This window comes from Epinephelus fuscoguttatus, linkage group LG19 (genome assembly GCF_011397635.1).
Source record: "Epinephelus fuscoguttatus linkage group LG19, E.fuscoguttatus.final_Chr_v1".
Classification (NCBI taxonomy): Eukaryota; Metazoa; Chordata; class Actinopteri; order Perciformes; family Serranidae; genus Epinephelus; species Epinephelus fuscoguttatus.
This window is the reverse complement of record NC_064770.1, coordinates 1,800,230-1,827,260: the sequence shown is the minus strand read 5'-3', so window position 1 is coordinate 1,827,260 and position 27,031 is coordinate 1,800,230. Positions and strand designations below refer to the sequence as shown.

The window sequence follows — 27,031 nt, the reverse complement described above, 5'->3', positions numbered from 1 at the left end:
AATCTCTTCTGCTTGTTGCCTCTCCTTAGCAGTGGTTTCCTAGCAGCTATTTGACCATGAAGGCCTGATTCGCAGTCTCCTCTTAACAGTTGTTCTAGAGATGGGTCTGCTGCTAGAACTCTGTGTGGCATTCATCTGGTCTCTGATCTGAGCTGCTGTTAACTTGCGATTTCTGAGGCTGGTGACTCGGATGAACTTATCCTCAGAAGCAGAGGTGACTCTTGGTCTTCCTTTCCTGGGTCCTCACGTGTGCCAGTTTCGTTGTAGCGCTTGATGGTTTTTGCGACTCCACTTGGGGACACATTTGAAGTTTTTGCAATTTTCCGGACTGACTGACCTTCATTTCTTAAAGTAATGATGGCCACTCGTTTTTCTTTAGTTAGCTGATTGGTTCTTGCCATAATATGAATTTTAACAGTTGTCCAATAGGGCTGTCGGCTGTGTATTAACCTGACTTCTGCACAACACAACTGATGGTCCCAACCCCATTGATAAAGCAAGAAATTCCACTAATTAACCCTGATAAGGCACACCTGTGAAGTGGAAACCATTTCAGGTGACTACCTCTTGAAGCTCATGGAGAGAATGCCAAGAGTGTGCAAAGCAGTAATCAGAGCAAAGGGTGGCTATTTTGAAGAAACTAGAATATAAAATATGTTTTCAGTTATTTCACCTTTTTTTGTTAAGTACATAACTCCACATGTGTTCATTCATAGTTTTGATGCCTTCAGTGAGAATCTACAATGTAAATAGTCATGAAAATAAAGAAAACGCATTGAATGAGAAGGTGTGTCCAAACTTTTGGCCTGTACTGTAGGTGTGTCTGTCAGCTCATCCTCACTGCACACCTGTTGCTGCTCAGAGGCACAAGCCAGCTGATGAGTGCCGGCTGCCATATCACCAGACACGTTTGAAGCGATTTTCTTTTTGCTGCTTCTAGTAATTTGGTCACGTGAGTCGTCAGGTGAAGATGACACGCTAGACGCCACCTCGGCTCCCCATAATTCATGATTTGCTCCAGATTTACCAGGAGACAACAGATATAACCATTGGACTTTGGTAGTATATTGACAATATACTTGGTTATGCTACAATAAAGCTTAAAGCTGATGCCAAAATTAAATCATATCAACACCAAATTGATAGTCTGAATAAAATCATCCTGATATTGAGCTGTGTTAGAAATTAACAGCTGCGCAAAAATATACCTACTCTCCCTCTTTAAAAAACAAAAAGGAAAATCCCTCAAACACCATGAAGTGTAGACATGATAAGCTACTTTCCACATTTCCAGCAGCAAAGCTGTCAATTAGGCCCATTATCTTTAACAGGGATCATTTCCTCCAACAAAACAAAATGTTGGCACTAATTAATTGTGCTATTAAGTGTCCGCAAATGATCAGTTTCTTTCTTATGAAGGGGTGGGATGAAATTTCGACTTCTTTCCACTCCTGTTTGAACAATCTTTTCATTGTCTGTTGTTGTTGCTTTCTTTTCTTTTTTAATGTTCAAAATAAACTTTAAAATCAAAATCAATCAAATGAATTAAACTTCCCGTCATGACTGGGCTGCATTTCTGTCAGCGGAGTCATTTTTTTCCGAACAGCTGATTGGCCAGTGGGTGGTGCTTTTTATAGGATCAGATTCAACCCTGAACTTACCCTGCTCCGGAGCAGGATAGCCGTTCAGAGTAAGTTACCATGGTGATCTACCCCGATAAGAACTGAACCGGCTTCGTGAGACCGAAAACCCAGGGTTAACCCTGAAGTTACCTCGCTAAGACATTAATCCTGCTTCGTGATACAGGCCCCTGATCTAAATCCTATTGAACATCTGTGGAAAGAGCTGAAACATGAAGTCTTGAGAAGGCACCCTTCAAACTTGAGACAGCTGGAGCAGTTTGCTCATGAGGAGTGGGCCAAAATACCTGTCGACAGGTGCAGAAGTCTCACTGAGAGTTACAGAAATCGCCTGATGGCAGTGATTGCCTCAAAAGGTTGTGCAACAAAATATTAAGTCAAGGGTACCATCATTTTTGTCCAGGCCAGTTTCATTAGTTTGTTTTTTCAAATTATTCTGTTGAACCACAATTCTAAAACGTCTGATTTTCATTAGGTGATTTTCAGTAAATTTGTATTTATTATTACTTCTGTCAGTTTCAAGTTATTTCAGTGACTATTGTAGGGTTTTCTATCTTTAATAGAAGGGTACCAACAATTTTGTCCACGTGTCCACACATTATTACATTACATTACATTATGTATACATATGTATATATATATATATATATATATATATATATATATATACACACACATACACACACTGTGTATTGTTTTTTGGCACTACCTTGTTCTCTATAGCTAATGTAACGTGAATTACTCCTGTGTGGGATCAATAAAGTTCTTATCTTAGCCATCTGAGAAGATCAAATGCATTGTTTTTGGTGCCTAACTGTTTCCCAAGTATATTAGTGCGTGTGTGAATGAATAAACGAGAGGCATTAACGTAAATGTCTTTGTAGAAAGGTACTTTATGAAATTAAGTCCATTTACTTGTATTAGTTTACAGCACAGCCTTGCCACATCCAATATGGCGGTGACGCTGACGTATCGCAGCAGTGGGAAAACCCACTCGATGCGGCGTCTACGTATATATGTCCATGGCAACCCCTGTATTTGACGTCACAACGCTATGAACTGTGGGTAATTTCCTAACCGTAAATCCACATTGATGCTCACCTACAGTAAGGGGGCATAAAGGGCTCACTCACTGACTCACTGGTTCTGTCCAAATACCTGCACTTGCGCCTTGAGGTCTTCCCTGAAGTGCACTTGCCAAAAGTGCAATTAGGGGCGTAAGTGCGCAAGGGATCGACACTGTTTAAAAAGGAGAATTGGGACAGTTGCATACACGTCACTTCCGTTTGGGTCCAGCTGGTCCGTCTCCTAGGAGACGAAACATGGCGTTAGAGGAAACAACGTTGTTCGCAGCACTGCTGCTGCAAATGATAAATAGATAGAATCAGTGATTGATGAGGAGGATTAGGAGCCGCAGGAGAAGGCGGATCCAAGTATTGATGTTGATGCCCAACCAACAGGTAAATTAAATTAAATTTTACTCTTGAATTTACCTGTTAATAATGTGTAGCTATATTAGCTGTAACATGTTTTTTTACTCTACTGTTAACGTAGCCGATTACCGTTATTAGCCTACTATTAAAACGTTTTTTGCTTGGATAAATTGTGGTAAATTGTGATATAAAATAAACTATAAAGACATACGGTAATAAAATAATAATAGGCCTAATTAAAGACACAATCAAAACTGTTAAGTGATTAAGGGCGCAGGTTTGCACCCCTTGATAACAACAGAAGACAATCTGGACACCCTATGCACTTGCGCCCCTTAGCGGGAGCGCGCAATTAAGGGGCACAAGGGCGCACTGACTTGATGATTTGACAATGGGACAGCCCTCACACACTCATGCACTTCACATGAACGCGCCTCTAAGTCAGTGAGTCTGTAAGGGATCGGATTGGAATTGGGCCTTCGTTTCTCAGCTCAGGCTCAGTCAACCTGGAGATATAGGGATTAGGCTCAGAGTTTGTTGAGCCTGCTTCCTGAAATAGGGCCCAGGTCAGAGTCACACGTTGGGTCTCATTCATGGAAAGTGAGTAAATCTGTGTGTTGATTTGCACATAAAAGCCTACGCTACTAAAAACCTACTCCGGATTCAGGAACGCCGCGGGAAACTCAGATTTGATCGTAAACACGTGTGTATGATCATGAATGCCAATCCATCGTAAAGTGACAGCGCGCTCCCGGTAATCAGCAATTAGCAGGTAAAATTATAATCCTGTAACTCATCAACCCGACGCTCAGGAATGATCACCCTCTGTGTGACTGAATGGAAAAGGCGATCAGTGATGTGAAAGTGTTTCTTGCTGACAGACAGACTCTTTGACAGACTCTCTGACTTTGATTGTAATCATAATTAACTTGATGACTGAAATAACAGATCGTGAAGAGAAAAATCTTTCCAATAGCCTAAATGAAGAAAATGTTTTTTTCCTTGTTTGTTCAGATTTTTAACTCGATGGAATCAGAAAACAAATCAAATAGTTATAAAACGTGGCAGTGATACACTGACTTTAATTTCTTACCTGTCTTCGCTCTGTATGAAACTCCAGTGATGCTGGGATGTGTAAGATCAGTCCGATCAGCTGTCCAATCAATAACTGATATCCATTCAGGGGGTGTGTCGGTCGGTAATGACTTCCGCGAAGGCTGCACTTATGTAGGCCTATCCTTGCTTCCCTCTCCTCTGTAAGCCTCCTCTCTCCTCGACTCCTCCGAGCGCATTTAACGTATTGAGACGTCCTACAAGATGGCGAGTGTGGATCGATTTCTGGGTCAAGTGATCGAGGATCGAGGACCGCGGAGTCGAGGAGGGATATTGGGATGAACCCTTGGATTCAGCGTCTGCCCTCGCAGACTTTACGTGATGACAGAAAATACGTCATACGACGTCCAGAGGGTGTCAGCCTTCCAACAACAGAAAGGCAGTTAAAACTGTCAACATATGGTCCTCTTTCTCCTTTTAATAACTTATAAGCCTCCCCTGGCAAAGCTTCACTTGTGCTTATTTGTATTCTATTTGTTCATTCATTGTTATATTGGCTATATCGATCTTTGTAAGTCACATCTGAACTGTAAACCACTTTTTGCAATAAATATGACTTAACAAAAAAAAAAAAAAAAAAAAAGGGTGTCAGCCTTGGATTCAGTCTCCGACTTGAACGCGGCTCTCATTCACCGCCCCCCTGCTGTCTGTTGGCCGCGTCCCCCCTCATCATTACCAGCAGGGAAGTGATGTCAGACACACCTAGCAGCAGATCACTCAACACAGACAGCAAGAGAGACACAATCTGACCTAATCTCCTCAAAATCCATCTTCATCCGTGGACAGTTGATGCGTATCCATATGATAAATAGCGAGAGCACAAAGTACAGACTTAAACCTTTTAAACAAGCTGCGTATTATCACAATATGAGGTTAGTCGTATTTTAAAACAAGTGGCGAAAGATTGTGAACTGACTTCATCCGGTGACAACATACTCATGATCCAGCCGATCGCTCCAAGAGGTTTTATTAATGTTTTGGATGTTTTGCCTGCTGTGCTTTTAAACAGGCTTGGGCTGTAAACCTGGACATTTTGGATATTTGGGAGCTAGCGAGCCTGCTTGCTAGCCAAACACAGATTGCTTATCATGGAGTTGAGAGTGGGGAACCGATATAGACTGGGCAGGAAAATAGGAAGTGGATCATTTGGGGACATCTATCTGGGTAAGTTCCAGTCAAATAAAGCTGCTGTCTCTTCTTTGTTTCCAGCAAACAGTTATCTCACCCTGGTACATGACGCTCCAACAGTGTCTTAGTTGCTTTCCTGTCAATTAGCTGTTCACTGATCAATGTTAGCAACATTAGCTGCTAAGTTAGCAGTAACACTTCCATTACTTTGTAGTAATTCACAGTAACCGATGTATTTATTCAGTGTTCTCGACTTGGGAAACACTCTGCTTGTCATAACGTACAGTTCATTTCTGAATGACACGTGATAACAGCAATAATCTAAAGTGACGGGTGCTCTGTAACGTTAGCTAAAGCCTTTGCAAGCTAAACCAACTATCGTTAGCAGATAGTGTACCCTTACTCACCTGGTACAGGATAGCTGACCAGGCCATTGTCTTCACAGGGAAGTCCCTGAAACTGTAAATGACATGCAGCATAACTCTACAGTACTGATGCTTCTCTGTTCACAATGAGACACAAAAAGGTCCATGCAGTCAAATTTCGCCTTAGTTTCTTAAGGTAACCAAGATATGAAACGTGGGATAATACATTTGTGTGTGATTTGGGTCCTTGAGACTTAATGATGCTCTATGGTCAAGTGAGTATCAGTTGAGGTAGCATGAAACTGGTTAATAAATTAACTTCTGCTTGTTTATTGCCTGAGAGGACATGTTCATATATTTCTGAGTTTCATCTACAAAATGCCAAGAGCTTTGGCTTATTAATAGGATGTATTGCCTCTTAATGGTGATAGGTAAATATTATTGAGATAAACATGAGCTGTGCTGGTCAAAGATTATTCTCTACATGAGTAGAATGATTTAGATTGTTAGCATTGATGCTGTCGTTAGACATGAGGCACCTTGTGATTAGATTTGTTGATGATTCAGAGTTCAACAATTGATGATGATAAAATAACTTATCAATGCGCCATGATGCATCAAAAAAACTGATATCTATTAGGGATGCACAGTATTGTTTTTTGTTTTTTTTTTGCCCATATCTGATATGCTGATACGTAGGCTAACAGCTCATTTTACCAATAACTGATATTGATATAGATATATTAATTTTTTCCCCCACCTATATGAAGTGCTGATATCATGTGCATCCCTAATTATGTGCATCCCTAATTTCTATTCATGATGTATTTTTCTAACTGTGTGACTACTTGCTATTTTGAAAACATAGCGTACTGTATTTGTAGTGATCCATAATTAGATAGACAGATGAATGAATGAACATTGAATTTCCCCTCAGGGGGATTAATAAAGTAAATAAACTAACTAACTAACTAACTAAACTGAATGTATGTGCGTACAGGGAGGCTCTTATACAGGACCCTTTTCTCTTCAACCGTACAGCAAAAATGCTTCCATATTAGTGCTTTTAAACCCGTCGGTTTGTATCCATCTACGGTTGCACACAATCTTTTGTGGGATACTGCAAACCCGAATACTTGACCAGAATTAGTAGCCTATGTAATTACTGCAAAACTATTGAATGTTAAATGGTCCACAGCCTTTTTATTTTAAGAAGTTAATACACTGACTAATTAATTTGTAAGCACCTTACAGTTCCATGCCTGTATAGGAATAGCAAAATGAGGGGGAGGTGGAATGCACTGCTGTTTCTTTTACATAATGTCACCAACAGTGGAGAGCACCCTCTCTGCTGCATCAGATTCAGAAAAAGCTAAGATGCTAAGTGGACCAAGTGAAGGGTTTTTGAGGTAAAACAGACTTTGTATAGCTATTTTCTTCACAACAGAGTTCTTTTAAGATGTTTAATGCTGCAGTGTGCATTGATCAGCCAGTCTCATTTGTTAATATTATCACTGATTGCTGCTCCGCTCTGTTAACGTTTGTCTCTGGGCGATGGCCTAGAAGGCATTCACAGTATACTTCACATTTGTCTCTTAGAGGCAATTATGTAGACATCTAAGTAAAACAAGCTTGCAACTGCTGCCTTTTGTGAAGATGAATTACAAGTTAACTGTAGCGTGTCCGCGCTGCAAGACTGTCTGAGTACTGCACTGAACTTGTGGTTGAGTTCTGCCTCTTTCATTCCATTAACATCATGTTATTAATAAACATTTGGATACTTGATTAGTGACATTGGGGTACTGATGCTGAATCATCCACGTCTGATGCATCTAAGAATCGATTATTTCCCTCACCCCTAGCTATTGTTGATGTTGGGACATTGGAAGTTCACAGTGATGAAGTTAAGTGCTTCATAACTGAGCTCTGTGTGTTTGAGGTACAAATGTTGGGAAAACATAGATAATGGAGAAAAAAAAATTTAAGCACTCATGAGAATCTACACTGAATGAATTAAACGCCACATATTTCTGCCCCTGTGGACAGATCTCTTCATCACTGACATGTAATCAACAGTCTGACTGTTGGCATCAGTGTTGCCAGATGGGAAATGAAGAAATAATGTACTTGTAGGAGCCAAATTCATTATTTTGTTTTGTGAGAAGTGTATCTGGTTTGCCCCATTAAAGGTTTATTCGTTGTGTTAATTAATATTAATTATTATTAATATTAGAATAATTGGTTATGGTGACCTGCCTGACTTCACGCCTTCTTTTCCCATGTTCTTCTCGTTTCCTTTCCACACCTTTGTCTTGTCAGGTAATTTGGGACTCAGGTTGGGTCAGGTAGAGCGGCACTACACAGTTTTTTGACCGCATTTGATTTGTCCTTAAATAGGTTGTCTTGGAGGCTTAAAGACATTTTTTTTGTTTATTTTTTATATAGTCAATTGACAGTGCATTTAAAAACAGCCATTTGAATGAAACAACTGCTTCATTCATTAGCCCTTTTTAGATAGGAGTTGTGCAAATTTGCAGTCTTTTTCAGCATTGGCAGTATAAAAAACAAAATCGGGGAGTGCGGCAAAATGCCGCCTACCTGCTTTTGTTTATAGAGAATGCGCCTTTTTCGGGGTAATGGGGGGCGTGAGCAAGTAACAAAACGTGTAGCTCAGCATGTGACGTAAACAGTGACGTGAGAGGCAAGCCGCGGCTGGTCAGTTCTTTGGTGATTCTCTCGTAAGTCGGCCCGTTGCTTGCCAATTCCTGCTATCAGCTGTTTCCTGTTTATCCACCGCCAGTGGCTTGCACGTGCGGCATCATCAACAGCTCCTCCCACAAGTCTTCAACAGCCCCTCCCGTTGCGGAAGGCTGCCTCGGACTGTTTAAACTAACAGGGTTCCGCCAGTATGTCTACCCTATAAGGTAGAAAATTGGGCACCTTGGATCAACTCGCCATTCCGCCTCTGTGTGTATAAACGCTCGCAGCTTGCCGGCAAAGCGGCCCAACATTCACGGAAAATCTGGCAGTGTAAAAGGGGCTATAGTCACACTTAAACATACCCACCCACCCAGTCAAGTACACCTCTTTGCACAATCACTGCTTCCATCCTTATCTATCAAAATGAAAGCATCGGAACTACACACTGCATGCAGAACTGCCTCAACAGGAGAAACTGAACTTTAACATTGAACTTGTTATGTAAGGGATAATGTTTAATGAGCCGGTGAATACTGGGAAAATAGTTACTTATTACAAGGCTAATTATCAGTTAAATAAATAATCTTGTCTGCCTCCGTGAAGTGCATTAAAACCGACCGGATTCGACAAATTTTGGTGAAAGTTTTGTACTCACCCAGGCTTAGTGGACTGAACCGAGGCATAAAACTCGCATAAAATGTCATTAAGCATGACTGCCGAGTGTGTATTCAAATCCGTGTTCTTTTGTTTTTGGCAGAGAAAGTCCGTCAGTATAGTAGTAGTAGTACAGTACAGTATAGTACAGTAGCCCATTTTGTTGTCTTTTTTGTAGGCTATTTATCTCATCTTTCTCCTCCTCTATCACTTGAAGCTCTTCAGGTGTCAGTTCCTTGTGCCGTTTTTCACTTTTTTTTCTTTCCTTCATTTCTTTTTTTTCAGTGGCATCCCATTCCTCAAAATCCTTGTAGCTACTCTCCAAATAAGTTAAAAGAAATGTTAAAATCAGCAAATTCTGTTTGTCTTTCCCCTCGGAAGTTGTTTGACAGCTGCAGGGTTGCAGGGGAGCGTCCCTAGCAACGCTGGGCTCCATAGCAACTGTGTAATGACCGTTGCTACTAGCAACGGTCATCACAGTAATATCACAGGGCTCGACAGTGCGAGCGTTTCACTTGCATTTGCGACTAAAAATAGGTGTGTGCGAACTGTAAAAAATATTTAGGGGCACATGTGCGCATGAAAAAAATCAGCCGAAGCAGCCTATACTTTTGTCAATAAAAAAAATATGATAATCTAACCGCAAACGTTGGAGGAACTCCAGCCGCCTTCCCTCTTCCTTCTTCCACGTGTGACACGGTTAAGAACCACACCACCCGCGGAAGTGCCGCGAATAGCCTTGAAGCGCCGAGAAGTGAAGCCAGTTTCCTTTCGGCGCCCATGTTAACGGATTGTGTCATCCACACCGGCCGCGCTGCGCAGCTCCGCTGCCTGCCCTGCAGTGATCATTTCTGCATCTGGTCTATTTTCTGCGTGAGCTGCGAGCGAATGTGTCAAGCTGGGTAGTTACCCATGATGGAAAAACAGCCCCAAATGTGATGGAGACAACAGCTGGGAGCAGAACCGCTTGTCGACCAGCGTGGAGAAATGCGCGTCTGATGTGAACGGAAGTGCTCTGGCTTGCGGGAGAATTTCGGTGCGCTGCGCTTCGCAGGCAGGGCAGGCCCTGGCGTTAGGGCGGTTTTCCAAGCCACTGTCAGCACAGTGAATATAAGTCCCACTGTCGGCAGGGTGGAAATAAGTCAAAGTGTGGAGGAGATGGACTGGGAAAAGCGGCGGACCTCCGGGGAGGCCTGCTCCGTTCTCCCCGCAGTTAGGGACCGTTCGCCACGGTACCGCTGCTGGGCAGGGTGGAAATAAGTCCTGCAGAGTTTCAGAGGACCTGGAGAATGTTTTAGGATAGTAATAACATCAGTGTTTCCGCTACATTCATTTAAATTATTGCCGCCGCTGACGCAATAATCCTTCAAAACATTTTTGCAAATGCACCACCACTCTGAGACATCTGTGCACTTGCACAGCGCAGCAGCCAGTATAGTGAGGAGAGCAGCTGAGCCATGGGGGCACACAGTATGTGGCGTATCAGAGGAGAAACTTTAGGGACTGTTCGTTACTTATGAAGGGACTTGTCAGGGGAGGAGGGTGGCTGGTTGATTTTTATTTCATTTATTTTGATCCCCCCTATGTTAATCACTTATTGATGCTGTTTTTGAAGTATGAATAAGTCAACAAGTAATTTATACCATTGAAATATCATTGATGTATTATAGAAAAGTGATATATCTTTTTATAAATGACAAAAGGTACATCTGCCTCAGAACCATGATACTTTCACTGGTATTGTACCATGGGTCCCAACTGAGGGATGTCTCTCACCCACAATTAAATTGCAATATTTTTTCAAAACTTGATGATTTTACCTTTCTGTATATTTTGTATACAAATTCATTCAATATTTTTTTTTCCCCATTTACAAGCAAAATTAATTAAAATTCATTAAATAATTTTGCTTGTAAATGTCTATTTGCATCACGTTTATTACGGAAAACACATTATTTGATCAATTTACATTGTGCCCCTAAAGTTCTTTGTGCGCTCCTTACTTTTTCAACTTAGGAGCACATGTGTTCCTTGGGAAAAAAAAGTTAGCGTCAAGCCCTGTATCAGACCGCTGAATGCCGCGACTGACCAATCAGAATACAGCATTTAATAGAGCTGTGTAATAAACATGATTATGTTTTCTTACTGGTGTCCGTGTCTGTGCTGCTGGACTCTTTCCTTTTAGTACTTTTTTTTAAATATGGAAAGAATTCAATACAGATTTGTAGAATGAGAGGATTAAAAGATTCGACTTCAAGAGGGGGACGATTGAAAGGCAGTGTGCAGAGTCATATTCTGTGTGAAATATGTACTCATCATTCAGATCTTGTTCAGCATACCAATACTGTCAGTGAAAGTAAAATGGCTTGTTATATGCATCTTCTTTCCTTTCATTTTCATTCATTCATTTATTATTTCCACATTTTTGGTCGGCTAGTTGGTTTGGTAGAGTTCAAGGGCAGTAAATACAATGTATTTGTAAAGTAATTTTGTGTGCTGGTCCTGGTTGCTTGTTTCTCTCCCAAGATCTGGCAACACTGAACACAACACAGTGTGGAGTGAGTAGCAAGAATGAGTGTGGATAGCGAGGAAATAGTGGAGTAGTAGTTTTTATACCGTCTTGTGTATGTTCATTTATTTTAGTGTTTTCTAATTGTTGTGTTGACATTACATTTTCCTCCGTGTGCCTTGACTGATTACTGTGATTGAAATCAGAAGAAAGCTATTGAGTTTAAAATAAATGTGTTAAAATTTATTTATTTTCTCCTGGTCCTTATTTTAAATACGTTATAAAAAAAATAATCTAATTATCATTATTGATCAATATAAATCAGCTATATCATGATATACTTTCCAGTCATATCACCCACCCAAACCAGAGCTTGGTTTGGTATAAAAGTCTGTATGTGAAGGTTGTCAGAGAACACTTGGGTCCTCTCTCCATGCTGCATAAAGAGACTTGTTTCCTTACAATGAGTCCGTCACTTCTTCAGAGAGGAGAATTTCCCTCACAGTACACCCTGGACAGGTCACCAGACTATCACAGGGGTAACACATTGAGACAGACAAACATTCACACTCACATTCACACCTACAGACAATTTAGTGTCAACAGTTAACCTGCATGTCTTTGGACTGTGGGAGGAAGCTGGAGTACCTGGAGAAAACCCACGCTAACACGGGGGAGAACATGCAAACTCCACACGGAAGGGCTCCCTCCTGGGATTGAACCAGGAACTCTCTTGCTGTGAGCCAACAGCGCTAACCACTGCATCACCGTTTTCTGCGCCTGACTTCCTGTTTGACTCAATTGGTCTATGCAAATTGACGTGCTGTCGCGCGGCACTCGTCCGTATTTTTAGCCGAGCGCCAAGCTGCTTCTAGGCTGCGGCTGGTGGAGCAGCTGACATTGACTTAAATGGCCGTTATTAGCTCTGGCACCCACGCCTCGGCCAGATTGCGCACGCCACGGATCCAGTGGGTTGCCATAGATGGGCCTGTCCCAGAGGCAGTCAACTACCAGAGGGCTTGTGAAATGTTCTTTTCGAGGCTGCGTAAAATTAAAGGGCCAGTGTGTAATATTTGGAATGATTTATTGTCAATCTGAATCTGAATCTGAATATTCTACCCATTAATATGTTTATACAAGTGTATGATCGCTATAAAATAAAATATATATATATATATATATATATATATATATATATATATATATATATATATATATATATATAGCAAGGGCCTTGCTTTAGAGAGATCGCCATCTTGCGCCGCCATGTATGTACGGCAGACCGAGTGGACAATCCAGCCAGCCAGAGAACGCGTTTCGCGTGTATAAATGAACCAACGAAGACAGCGGAAGGAAGGAAGAAGGAGGAGGAAACAGCAGATAGTGTTAGTAGTTCGTCGATAGAGAGTAGTAAAAAGTTTTTTTAGTTATAAAGTTTGCGAATGGACCACACTTACTACGCAACAGGAGAGAATGAACTCGAACCGTCATCTGCGAGGAAAAGACAAAACTTGTGATGCACTCGGCGGCGCTTTTCCTCCTGGTGATATATCTCCCCAACAATGGCAGCAGTAGCACCGAATCCCATTCTGTGCATTCAGCCTCTCTTCTCACCCGCTCAGCATCAAACACATGGAGTTCCTCATCTGTATGCTCCGGCTCAAACAGGTATGGCTCTGGGTCTGTGTCCGCTACAAGAAACTCATAATCGCGTTCAAAGTCATCCATTGCAGCTACTATAGTCCGGAGATATTGCTAGGCTAAATAAACAGCTGAGCTCTGTTACCGGCTACGCTGTCAGTCAGTGTGCGGGCTGGAGATTGGCGGAGCAGAGAGGGGAGGGGGGTCCCCACTCAGTATGGTAAAGGAGTATGTGTGTAAAGTTATGAACTGTGTCTGTTATGCTAGAAGAGTCAGAGTTTGGGACGGAGTGGAGTGTTACCGGAGTTTCTGGAGTGCTCAAATAAACGGGCCTTTTTCCCGAACGCTCCTCTGGTCTCCTGCTCGTGAGGGATTCAATACAATATCGTAACATGGCTTAGATTTCTAAATAAACATTCACCTCGTCGCTAGATAGACCTACTCCTGAAAAAGTCGTGCGCGAGGCTTTTTGTCCCTACGAGGCCACCGTCATTTACCCGACGGGAGGGTTGAGTGACTGAGCCCTGCAATCTAGAATTTGACCACTGATGTCACTGTTTTCAACCCATTTTACACACTGGCCCTTTAAATGCTCTGATTCAGGGTACCGTACTTGCAAATCGTGAGGGAGGGAAGCACGGAAGCAGTAATTTGTGTCTGTTTGTGTGTAATTGATTTGGGTCTTACCTTTTGTTTCCTTTTCATATTGCACATTTTGTATTGTTTTGCGTATCTGTAACTGTGTTTGTGAGCGAGTGAGAGAGAGAGAGTTTTAAAAGAATATTTTGTCTGCACATGATTTGAAATAATAAAATAGCCCTCCAGAGGCAGATCATTATGTTAATCATTTTTCTTTTGATTACTGAAATGTTTAACCATTAATCCTCAGCCGTATTTTAAGTGTAACCCTTCACCATAACATACCACTAGTGTTTTCATCAGAAAAAGTAGAACATTTTTCACACATAAGGAGGCCATTAATCATCAGATGACAGGAATGGTGAAGAACGGGCCAATTTACAAGAGAATCGCTGCCTGACTATTGCTGCCTGACTAGCCACGACTTCCCTCCCACGTCACTGTTTACGTCACACGCTGAGCTACACGTTTTGTTACTTGCTCACGCCCCCCATTGCCCCGAAAAAGGCGCATTCTGTATAAACAAAAGTAGGTAGGCCGCATTTTGCCACACTCCCTGATTTTGCTTTTATACTGCCAATGCTTAAAGAAGACTGATTGGGCTTTCCTGCAAATTTGCACAATTCCTGTTTTAAAAAGGGCTATTGATGATGAAGGGAAATGTGGTTGTTATATAAATTATATTATTGGTATATATAGCTTATGTAGTCTTATTAATGTTAATAAGCATCTTATACCGTCTTATAAGTGCTCATTAATGGTTAATTTGTGCTTATTAAGCATTAATTAGCGCTTATTACAGTACCTTAATGTAAAGTGTTGCCCACATGGGACTACTTCCGGTTTTAAGAATAAGGTGTCAACAAAGGTACAAAAAACATATATGTAAATTTGATTAATTTGATTATATTCACAAGAAGTATAAAATGAGTTACCCTTGTCATTCACCAATTAAGAATTAAGTACTACTAAATTGTGATGACATGTCTTCATTTTTTGATTTTAGGGTTACTAGAAAAAAAATTATATTGATAGTTCGGGTCAATGACAGATACATTTGAGTTGAGGACATTTCTGACTACATACAGACACAAAAATCAAGCTTTTTACTGCATCACTTTATAATCCAAAGTAAAAGTCCTTGAAATAATTTAAATCTGAAACTTAATCAATCAATCAGTTTTATTTATGAAGCCCAATATCACAAAATCACAATTTGCCTCACAGGGCTTTACAGAATACGACATCCCTCTGTCCTTAGGACCCTCACAGCGGATAAGGAAAAACTCCCCCCAAAAAATCCTTTAACGGGGGGAAAAAAACGGTTGAAACCTCAGGAAGAGCAACTGAGGAGGGATCCCTCTTCCAGGATGGACCGACGTGCAATAGATGTTATACAGAACAGATCAACATGATAAATTAACAGTAATGCGTATGACACAATGAGACAGACAGAGAAATGTGGTAGACACAGACAAAGATGGTAATGACAGTAGCTTACAACAACATTAATTAAAGTAATAATATTATAATTCTAATTACGGCTATTGTGGTACAAGGAGCTATATGTAAGAAATCTAAAGCAAATAGTCGTAAAATCCTCGTAATATGTCACAGAGACTAAGGAATAATGTTCATATAACATTCTGATCTCTCCGACAACAATAGTACAGCCAGAATATTCGCATTTTAAATTTTTTTTTTACGGTCTGCAAATCATGTTTATGTTTTGAATTTGTGTTTTGGCCTGTTGCGCCACCCACCGCCGTCTACCAGTTACGCAGTCAGTAGAGTCTCAGCATCAGTTACAGTTACGACTGAGCTACAGCAGCACGGCAAGCAGCATTAGCAGTGTCCTGGTACATAGCATTAGCAGCTGGCTCCTCCTCAGCTGTATCCCGGCAGCAGCGTTAGCAGCAGAGAAGCCAGACTTGCTCGAACCGTCCGCTGGAAAACTGAAGATCAAGGACGCGGTGACGCGGCCCTGCCATGGCAGCCGCCCGTGGGCAAACCAATCAGTCTCCAGTGTGCCGCTGTCCAGCAACCTCGAATCTGTAGGGGAGGGGGGGCAGACACGACTCGCGGCAGTATTTTGAATTTGAGTGCAGTAACAGTTTTTGGCCGCATTCTTACATAAAGTGCCTTTAATATCTGATAGTATACATATGTGACAATAATCAAATGTGTATAATAACAGTAGAAGTATGACTAATGATAACAGCAGCAGGAGGCATCTGGCAGGACCACGGCAGCAGCACATCTACACACGTCACACAATCCAGGCACTGCTGCGATATAAGTTAACCTGCGAGACAGTGGAGCACAAAGGCTCCGGATAAGTAGCCGAGTTAGTGACATGCAGTACAGCCGAGTTAGCGAGATGCAGTAACAGGACACGAGAGAGAGAGAGAGGCTTTCGGTTAGTACACATTACAAACTAAATGATTCGTTGAACTGATCCTATTACATTTGGAAAATACACTGAAGTGATCCTGTACAGAAAAGATAAACTGAAACTTCTATGATTATCAGCACAAAGGAAGGACACAGTAAGACAGCAGCACATCCAGTAAATAAAAACTGTCTTCAACTATTTTTAGACAGACACAGCAAATAGTTGTGGTGAAGTTGATATTGTATCAGAGTACCAAATGTGCTAATGAGTCTTTCCTCAAACAAAGTAAAATGAATGGAAAAAAAATTAATACATTTTAATTATACACCACCTTTTAATGGTGTGTGATAGTGAGAGCAGCTTTGTTTCTAAAAAATAACATATATCAATAATCAAAAATATGTTTTCCCCCTTCAGTTACACAAAGGCAGGAATGATCAAACTAACTGTATATTTATCACAATGGAATTGTTCAATGCCAGGAAGTTTCAGAGCAACGGAGAAACAAAGCATCCCGGTAACCATGGAAACAGACTGGCTCTCTCGCTTTGTTAGTTTGTTTCCATATTATTGGGATTGGGCCAGATAGACTGTAGAAATGGAGGCCAGCTAAGCTATGTAAGGCCTGGTTTTGATCTTTGGCAGCTTAAATGATGATCTCAACTGGTTATTTGATCCAATAGTTGTAAATATTATAATAAATATGTTTTTTGTTTCTGGCTATACAGTAAGATAATTTCTCCAAGATTAGCAAGGTAAGGAGAAGAGAACACTGAGACAGACCACAAGGCCACTGAGAATCTCAACCACAGAGAGCACTGGCAGTGGACGAGTAAGACTCACAGCCACCAGCAGAGCAGAGTTGAGCGGAGGAATATAGTTGACAAGGATAGAGTGCTGTGTCAAACTTAATTGTGACTTTGCACCTCGAGTTGTCTACAGCCTGGACAGGTAATCAACTCATTCAGCTAGTTTGCAGCTACCCTGTGGACTCAAAGGACCTCTGCACAAACACATCAAGCTAGCTTAGCCTGATGGCCAAGCTAGCCGGAACAGCTATGCCCAGTGAAGAAGATCTGTTACTGAAGAAAGCAAACAAAAAGATCACTGACCTTAAAGAGGACATCCGCCGGCTCTCTAATGAACTGAAAAACAAAGAGTCACTTCTGGCTAGCTGCTTGGATGTGGCGCACGAGCAGTCACTACGGATTGTCTCCCTCACCGCAGCCCTCCAGGACACAGCTCTGTGGGACCCCTCCACCTGTCCTCGGCCTTCCTCCTGCTTGACACCTAACCATCAGTCGTCCTGGGCCGAGGTGGTGATCCGGAGTGGTAAGACGGCTGTGGAAGGGACCGCTTCGCCTCCTCGCCTTAGCCTCTCCAACCACTTTGCGGTTCTGTCTGGGGATGATCCGACTCTGTCTCATTGCGATCTGGACCCCTCTCCAAGCCCGGCTTCCTCTCCACCGGCAGCAGGCGGTGTTCGGCCGGTAGCTCAACACTCCGCCGAGGGGCCACATCGGCAGCTGTCTTCCAGGGCAATGACCTCTGCATCTCGGCATAAGATCTAGGGATGGGCAAACGATCAAAATTCATTATTCGATCATCAAAAAAAATAACGATCAATTATCGATTAATTGATAAGCGAGTATTTCAAAAGAGAGAAAACAAAAGAGTGTAGTGCAGACTGTCGCTGCAAGAGAGCGCAGTTGCCCCCGTTTTGAGCTTCAACCCCCCCTCAGGCCAAAGAGGAAAAATGGCCACACCCCTGGGTGTTTATAACCGTTGCCAGCAAGAGTTACAGGCTTCAGTTTTCAGCAAAACCTCCGTCTTTCAATGGCGTAGTGTTTTCAGAGGCCTCAAGGGAAGCCGCCGAGGCTTTGGAGAGCGATGAGAGCCTCCGTCTGTTTCTGATTTTTTTTTGCCTGGCATAGGTCCGGCGGGGGTCTCGTAGGCCCATCGAACCGCCGTGCTCACCGGGCAGAAGGGTCCCATTGGCACGGCAACTTGCCGGGCGGGGGGTCTCGTTGGCACGGTGGCTCGCCGGACCTATGCCAGGCATTGTAGGGGAAACACTGCAACTATCGATCAAAATGATTTGCGATCGATCAAAAGCCTTAACAATCAATCATAGATAATCAAAAATTGATGCCCATCCCTAGTAAGATCCTGAAGGAGGTTGTGCTGAGACGCTCCGGAGGTCCCCACTACCCTAAACCGGGAGATAATCCTCCTCACGGGACTGGTGCCGCTGCCTGACCACAACACTCATCTGCTTGGACTCCTCTCCCGGTGGCCCCAGCACATGGGGTCTGACTGCCCGCCGCCTTCCCCTGGTGAGCCTGTTGCTGGTGAATAATGAAATAGAGACTTCTGCCAGCCGACAAGGTTTTTATTTTCTTTGCAAAAAAAAGGTCAATCAGCACACGAGCAGTCAGAATGAAGAAAGACCCCGAGCATGGGGAAGCTTAAACATTTATACCTGAGGACTGCCTCTTACGGTGTGTTTTACACCCTTCTGTCTGCGGCAGGGAGCGGCGCTCCTACCCATTGTTTTCACACTTTTTCGTCTGCCTCAAGTATTGGCTCCGACCGGTGTGTTTCACACTTGGCATATCCTGCAGGATTTTGTATCTAGGTGTGAGGTTAAGGGGTCTAGACATCTGAAGTATTTGAAAACACAAAGAATACACAAAGAAAATGAAATTACAATTACAAGCTGCAGCTGTCCTCTCCTCGTCCCCTCTTCCCCCCAACCACTCTGATAGTGGGGGACTCCATAGTGAGAAACATTTGTTTCTTTAACGCTGCCACTCGCTGTTTCCCTGGGGCCACAGTCCCGGTCATCCTGGATAAGCTCCCGGGGCTGCTGTCACAGTTTACAGACCACCCCACCATTCCACCTCTTTTGTCAGTGAATTCTCAGAGTTATTATCAATCATACACACCACTTACAATAGGATTTTTATAACTGGTGATTTTAATTTACATGTTGATAACATCTCTGATCCAATGTCCAGAGAATTTTTAAACCGTTTAAACTGCATGGATTTTAAACAATACATCACACAGCCAGCTCACAACGGAGGACATACCCTGGACCTGGTCATAACCTATGGCCTGTCCACTGGTGTGTCCTCTGTTGTTGACCTGGCTGTGTCTGACCACTACTGTGTGCATTTTAACATCACCAGTTTTAACCAACAGGAGGCCCCAGTGAGAACGGTGAGGAAACGCTACCAAACTTCTGAAGTGGCTGCAAATTTTATCAAGATTTTACAGAGCACTCCTGCTGAAATTTTACCTGCACCCTGTGATTTTATTGTGGACAATTTTAACAGTAAATTGAAGTCAGCAATTGACTCAGTGGCTCCACTTTTAACCAAAACAATAAAAACAAAACCTACACCCCCACGGGGAAATGATGATATCAGAAAGTTAAAGAAAATGCAGGAGTGCAGAGAGAAGGTGGAGAAAAACTAAACTGACAGTCCATTATGAAATATTACGCGATCAATGCAAATCCTACAATAAAACAGTCAAACAGGCAAGAATATCCCACTTTTCAAAACTCATTTCCGCTCATAAAAACAACCCGAAATTCCTTTTCTCCACCTTCGATCTTTTAACCAACACCAATTTTAATAAATCATCCAAGATGCCAACAGACGCCCTCTGCGAGGACTTTTCAGACCACTTGAGAAGTAAAATTGCTGATATCAGATCCAGTCTTTTATCTCAACAGAATGTAACTTCTAACACACATGAACAGCTGCTTTTACCTGAGGAAACACTGGAGAGTTTTGCCCTGGTTGATGCAAGGACACTTGGTCGAGTTTTCTCCCAGGTAAACCCAACAACCTGCCTTTTAGATCCGATTCCCACATCACTTTAAAAGACATTTTATGGATTCTTTGAGGAACCAGTTTTAAATATAGTAAATTACTCTCTTCAGTGGTGAAGCCCCTTCTGAAGAAGAGTAATTTAGATCCCAACATTTACAATAATGACCGACCTGTATCCAACTAACCGTTTTTAAGATTTTAGAAAAACTGGTTTTTAACCAAGTAAATGATTTTTTAAATAGAAACAATATTTTAGAGAAATATCAATCTGGTTTTAGGATGAATCACAGTACCGAGACAGCCCTTTTAAAGACATTAAATAATATCAGGTTTAATGTTGATTCACAAAAACTCAGTCTTGGTACTACTGGATCTGAGCGCTGATTTTGATACAGTAGATCACCACATTTTATTAAACAGACTCAAAAACCTGGGTGGCCTCTCTGGTACTGTTTTTAAAGCAGCTGTGCGGAACTTTACGTTTTCATGATTAGGCCTATAGTACCCCCTTTGGTCGAAGCGGTATGACACCCACAGCCTGGTGTCGTAAAATTCCGACTGCAGCCGGCATTCGGCTTCATTCGTAAAATCTCGACTGCAACTGGAAATTACCGCATGCATTTGTTTTTGAGAGCGAGAGAAAAATCATTAATGTTCTGGTGTAGCTCTGAATTTCTTATAAACTGAGGACAACTGCCTGCGGTATATTTGTGTTCATGGTCACAGTCACAGATAATTTTGTGGCGTTTGTTGTAACGTTACTAGACAAAAGCGGTTCACATCAGCTAACGTTACATTTAGCTTGCTTATAACGTCCATGTCATCATATATTGAAGTGAAACGTCTAACAAGTTGCGATATAGTCTCTAAATAAAAACAAAAATTACATACCTGTCGATTACGAATAGGGCCAACTCGGGATCAGTTTTAAAACCTTTCAAATCTCTCAGCTCTCTCCACTTGGTGAATGCCCGACTGAGGTTTACACACGTTTGGGCTCGAGCCCTATCACTATTCCATTTAGCCTTCTTCTGTTCTTTTTCTTTTAGATGGTGCTCCTTCTTTATCTGTCATGACAATGAAAGTACAACCAAGTCTTTATAGACACATCTGGTAAAAATGTTATGTGTTCAGCAATGCCCGCTGCATACCGCTTACTCGAAGAACACTCTCTACAAACATGGCTCTTCTCCTTCTCTCAATTTATTGGCAGATCGCAAACAACTTCCAGGTGCATACCACCACCTAGGAGTGTGCAGTGTGTCCGAAATCATTCACTACTCCCTACTACATGTCATTTAGCCTGTTTCTTAAATCCTACTCATAAACACGGCTCCTTCTTCTTCTGTGGTTTAATGGCTGTGGGGCTCTGTGGGCGTGCAGACTTACTTCCACCTCCGGGTGCCGTGTTCTGGTTTGCTGACTTCCACTGTGTCCGACCTGACCGAGGCTACGCTAAATAGCCATATAGAGAAAGGCTTTTTTGTCACTGTTGGGTTCAGATAAATATGCGGTTCTTCAAGGGGGGGTGATACGAACTAGGGACAGTTTTATAAATGGTAAAAAGTTCCGCACAGCAGCTTTAACTGGTTCAGCTCTTATCTCGCAGATTGATGTTTCTTTATAAGCATGGATACATGTTCCTCCAGAACGCATGAAATTAGGTGTGGGGTTCCCCAAGGGTCAATTTTAGGTCCAATTCTTTTTAATCTATATATGCTTCCCCTCGGGGACATCATCAGGAGGCACAGCGTCAGCTTCCACAGTTACGCAGATGATACACAGCTGTACATCGCCATGTCTCCTGATGACACAAAGCCAGTTGATACCCTTTTTAACTGTATTTTAGATATCAAGTCATGGATGGCAGTGAATTTCCTACAGCTCAACCAGGACAAAACAGAGGTTTTAATTATTGGTCTTGAAGGCAAGAGAGAGAAACTTTTACCAAAACTACAAGATTTTAAACCTTCACAATGTATGAAAAACCTGGGCATCGTTTTTGACTTTGAGCTTAATTTTATTCCACACATCAAAAATGTAACAAAGACAGGTTTTTAATCATCTCAAGAATATAGCCAGAGTCCGCCTGCTTCTCTCTCAGGTTAACACGGAGGTACTGATGCATGCTTTTATCTCTTGCCGTTTAGACTATTGTAATGCCCTGCTCTCTGGTCTTCCCAAAAAGACAATCTCCAATCTGCAATTACTTCAAAACTCAGCCGCACGTGTGCTGATGAAGCCAGAGGGTGGCCCCATATAACACCGATCTTAAAATCCCTGCATTGGCTGGTTATTAGTTTTTAAATGTCTTAACAGTCTTGAACCATCTTATTTATCTGACCTGCTGACCTTGTAATTGTCCCAAAAGTCAGAACAAAATCCCACAGGGATTCTGCATTCAGCCATTATGGCCCACACTTGTGGAATAGCCTGCCAGAGAGCATCAGGACTGCTTCAGTTTGTGACCTGTTTGGCTGGGACTTGTGTAACAGATACTTAGCTTGTAATATGAGGGTAAACTGAAAGTAGTGTATGCTGAAAGGAATGGGTCCTCTTATACAAGCCAAGCTCACAACAAAAAACAGAGGTGAAGACATGTTCAGACCTACTGCTGCAGGTGACTCAGTCTGTGATTCACAACTGCCTCTATGCTTTTCTGCCTCTGAAGGAAGTTTTGTCCTTTGATTGTGTAAAAGGTGATGGTGTTTCGAGTGGTTATGTTGACGGCATTTCAGACCACTACTTGTCTCAAACTTTGGGATTGAGAAATCTGTTTTAGCTTGCAGTTGTAAAGCACAGGCCCCATTCAGTCCACTTCCCCTGCAGTAAGTTCTTCATTTCAGAGATAGTGACGTCTCAGGAATGTTGAACACTAACAGGCTGGCTTTGTTGCGTGTACTTGTCCTGAACCACAGGCCCCACAACTCTGAGAAGAGGAGGAGCTACAAACTACGAACATTCTCTGTACGACATATTGCATCTGCTGGCTTGCACCTCCCACAGTATGCAGCTACAGTAGCATTTTTGGCTGCTTAAATGCCTTGCATCATGTCATCTTTATCATGTTTGCTGTGTCTGTGCTATGAATTTCAAAATGACACTTCAGAGTCAGGTTTCTGTGTTCAAGTCTTTTATGTTTATTAACATGCACATACATGACACAGGATTTCATTTCAAACAATTAAAAAAAGGCTTCTAGTGTTTGAACCAGTGTAGAAGGATGTGTCTGAACATGTTTCCCCAGAAAACACACACACACACACACACACACACACACACACACACAGTCAGTGTAGTAACAATGGGCAGGGCTGTATTCCAGAGAAAAACCTGTACAGACAAATCACATAAATCAATTGACTGATTGATCAGCCAAGCACTAAACTACAACAACACGCCTTTGTGTTATGCTGAAACTAAAGTAGAGTAGAACAGCCCTTCAGAGAGAGAACATAAGGTAAATAACTAAAAAAAAAAAGGCATGAGATCTGAGGCAAGAGGCCATGAGTAAAAATAGTATGTGGTCTCTACATTTAACAATTAAATAGTGTGTTAGAAAATGAAACAGAGGCCTTTTTAAAAAGTCCCAGTGGTCTACATAATGTAGCCCTTTGATACATAGCTCCAGTTTTGCCATTTCATAGTCATCATGACCTTTATTTTAAAACTTTGAGAATTAGGGATGCACAGTAATATTGGCACATCATCGTATTGGCCAATATTGGCTTTCAAATGAAATATCGGACTCGGCCAACATGCCTATTTTCTGCCAATATGACAAAGCAATATATTTTTTTTTTTTTTTTTTTTTTTTTTTAAGAAAAAGAGAGCTGACTGGTTGTTCTGATCAAAACCTGTTAGATGCTCATGGAGAACGGGAAACAACAGGATACACAGAAAGGCAATCCAGGCACTCCAAAAAAATAGAAAATGAGCAAAGAAGTATTAAATAACTTTTATTGCAGTGGCTAAATCTGCAAAAATCAAAGAGCCAACATGTATCGATGACTGCAGGTCTTTGTCAGGGCTTAAGCACTGACATTGTGAAGGTGAATGGAATTAGTGGTGTACTAAGTTACTACTCAGACAAGTATGGGTTTGGGTAGCCAGCCAGCGGCAGATTAATGTCAGTTAATTTAATTGCATAAATGATATGCAGCAGAACTGCTTTGTTTTTCTGCATCATCCATGCTGCACAGCTACATATTTTATTTTACAGACTTCTCTTAAGCATTATTTGAACAGCTCTGTATAGATTATTCATGTCGGCTTTAAAGTGAGTCATGGCCATAATTTTGTGCCCCGCCCAGGGGAGTGCTGCTCAGCCCACCCAGGTGACCTCATACGATGATGCTCCATTGGTGCTGCTGTTAGCCTACATTATTGAACTCCTGCCAGTATGAGACCGCTTGTGTGTGTGTGTGTGTGTGTGTGTGTGTGTGTGTGTGTGTGACAAATGGGATTATATAACCTAGTGTCCAGTTGCTGTGTTTATGTGGAGGGGACTGGACCCCATCATCACCATATTTAGGAAGAAAGCAGCTGAAGCACTTGTTTGTCAGAGCCTATTCTCAGGTTAGGCTAAACCTCCTGTCTGATGACAATGTAATTATAGCTGTGAAGACACATGCAAGCAAATCCATGAAAGAGCAGCAGGGTACATGCAGTGTACACTGCTGGCTTCTCTTCCTTGTTGGCTGCCTGTGCTGTGTTAACAACCCCTAAATCACCAACCACACAGGTGATTACAGATTATTGTTATTATATATTTTATCTGTGGTGAGCAGCTTATGTGTTCACTGTGAGTCAAATCATTTGTTATCTTCATACCAAATTGGTAACCATCAATATGTACACTGGACTTTGAGCTGACAGCACTACTTTTTGACTTGTTCACACTGCATACTGTTACATTAGACAAATCGTTGCCACAGTGCACGTGTACTAGAGCTGCACAACATATTAAACATTTACCTTCATCGTGATATCAACATGTAAAACATGGGTATTGCAAAAGACTGCTTGAACTGTGATATATAGTATATTTCTATGTGCCATACATTCACATACAGCATGTGTTGTTGAAACAGTTGCATCAGGTGAGTTTTACTAGTTTGGAAAGTATTTCTCATTTCACAGAAACCACTGACAGTGAAACTTGTGTTTTGTATGTTATCATCATACTATCTGTAATGTGTTGGTGTTTTTTTTTCTTGTGCTCTGCACGGACCTGACATCTGTCTGCCCTATGAACCTTTTCTCATCCCCAACTCTCTGAAGCTCTGTGTGCTGGCAATTCCTGGTAAAGGCGGCGGGGTGGCACAGAGGTCCGTGGGGACCACTGGTAGACAATAATCTTGTATTATAAAATACACGCAAATTCACAAATTATGTAGGATATTACAACAGACATTCCTGTTATCTTACATCTGCTGTGACAGCAGATCTTGTATTCATTCGTGTCAGTGATGATCGTGCTTTACTGTCCTGGGGACGTGCCATGTTGACAAGGAAATCATAACTCTTCTTAGAATGACAGAGAATGAGAATATTTCTCAAAATGTTAAACTATCAAATTTATAGTGATTTATTAACCTTTTTAATGGATTATCCATAGAAATTGTATATCTGTGAGATTATCACAAATCAAAATCACATATCACATCTGATTTAGCCTACATTATACCAGGGAGATGATTTTGGTGCTTTCTCTAACCTCAGCTCAAGATGTGACATTTCTATCATGTTTTGTACATGGACTGTATATAATGCAATTCAACGCTGAGGAAAGCCAAGTGCTGAAACACGTCCGTTTTTGATACTGCTGTGCGTTATTAAAAGACTGACATAAATGATATTTGTGAGTGCTGACATTTGGATTTATTCTGTATATAATGATACATACACAGTCTGGTTTTGTAAATAAAATTTTCAGATTTGGTATTTTATTTATTTAGATACATTTTTAACATACATGAATATAACCATAATTAGAACTATAGAACGTCAAACACCAGTTGAACACGACAGTTTGCAAAAAAACACTATGTTATAGTGGATCCACTCAAATAAGCACCTGTGGGTCCGTACATTGAAAACCTATCAACATCACTGCATTTCAATTATTTTTACAGTGTGCAGAGGGTATTCATTGTCTAGGGTCTATGTTAGCAGTGCAGACCTAATGCACAAAGACACTAAAACTATATACTTGAATATTTATCACAAGTCATATCGTCATCACAGTATTCAACAATGTTATCGTATATCACATGTTTTCTTCATATTATGCAGCCCTAATGTGCACGTAATGGGCAAATGATGTGATGTGTTCCATGCAGCTCACGTCTCTGTCTCTCTCTCTGTCTGTCTAGGTACTGATATCTCAGTGGGAGAGGAGGTAGCCATCAAGTTGGAATGTGTGAAGACCAAACACCCACAGCTCCACATAGAGAGCAAAATCTACAAGATGATGCAGGGTGGAGGTACTGTATACTAGAACACATGATGTACACACATCAGTCATGCTGTGAAGTATTGCTTGGGCTTTTATGAGCTAAGTACTCTGCAACACTGTTTATCAGCACTTAAAAATATAAGCCAACATCCATCCATCACTGCACATCATTAGCTGTATACAAGGTGATCGATCAAATAGTGTTTATTGAGTTAACCAGAAGTAGTAAGGTGTGTGTGAGTGTGAGTGTGTTCAGCACATGTTAAGGAAGGATCTTAAAAAGTGTATCTGTGAATGTTCTGCCAGCTCAGCAGTGTCATGAAACCACAGTGGTGTGCTTCCACCAAGTTTTCAAACTAGTTCTGGCCAAATTTCTGTCTTCCTTGCAAACTTTGTACTCAACTGTGTGTACAGGGCACAGTTTGTATATGCAAACACGACTGTGCACACACATGCATTTGTATTTTTGTTCCAGTATGGTAGGATTTATAGGGGCATGGTGGCTGACC

The 27,031-nt window shown here is 41.7% G+C and overlaps 1 protein-coding gene across 5 annotated transcripts in view; it reads left to right on the top strand.

The window, feature by feature from the left end:
• The first annotated feature begins 2,981 nt into the window (after positions 1-2,981).
• Positions 2,982-27,031, top strand: part of csnk1da (casein kinase 1, delta a) — a 51,995-nt gene continuing 27,945 nt past the window's right edge. For 3 of the 5 annotated variants that reach the window (XR_007447798.1, XM_049560295.1, XM_049560294.1), the window contains exons 1-2: positions 4,874-5,350; positions 26,440-26,550. Coding sequence is in view for 4 of the 5 variants with exons in the window: in XM_049560295.1 (XP_049416252.1) it covers positions 5,275-5,350; positions 26,440-26,550 (187 nt within the window). In the remaining variant the exon portion in view is untranslated. Of the gene's footprint in view, positions 3,101-4,873; positions 5,351-26,439; positions 26,551-27,031 lie in introns of those variants that run through there. The other 2 variants (XM_049560293.1, XM_049560292.1) reach the window with 2 other exon arrangements.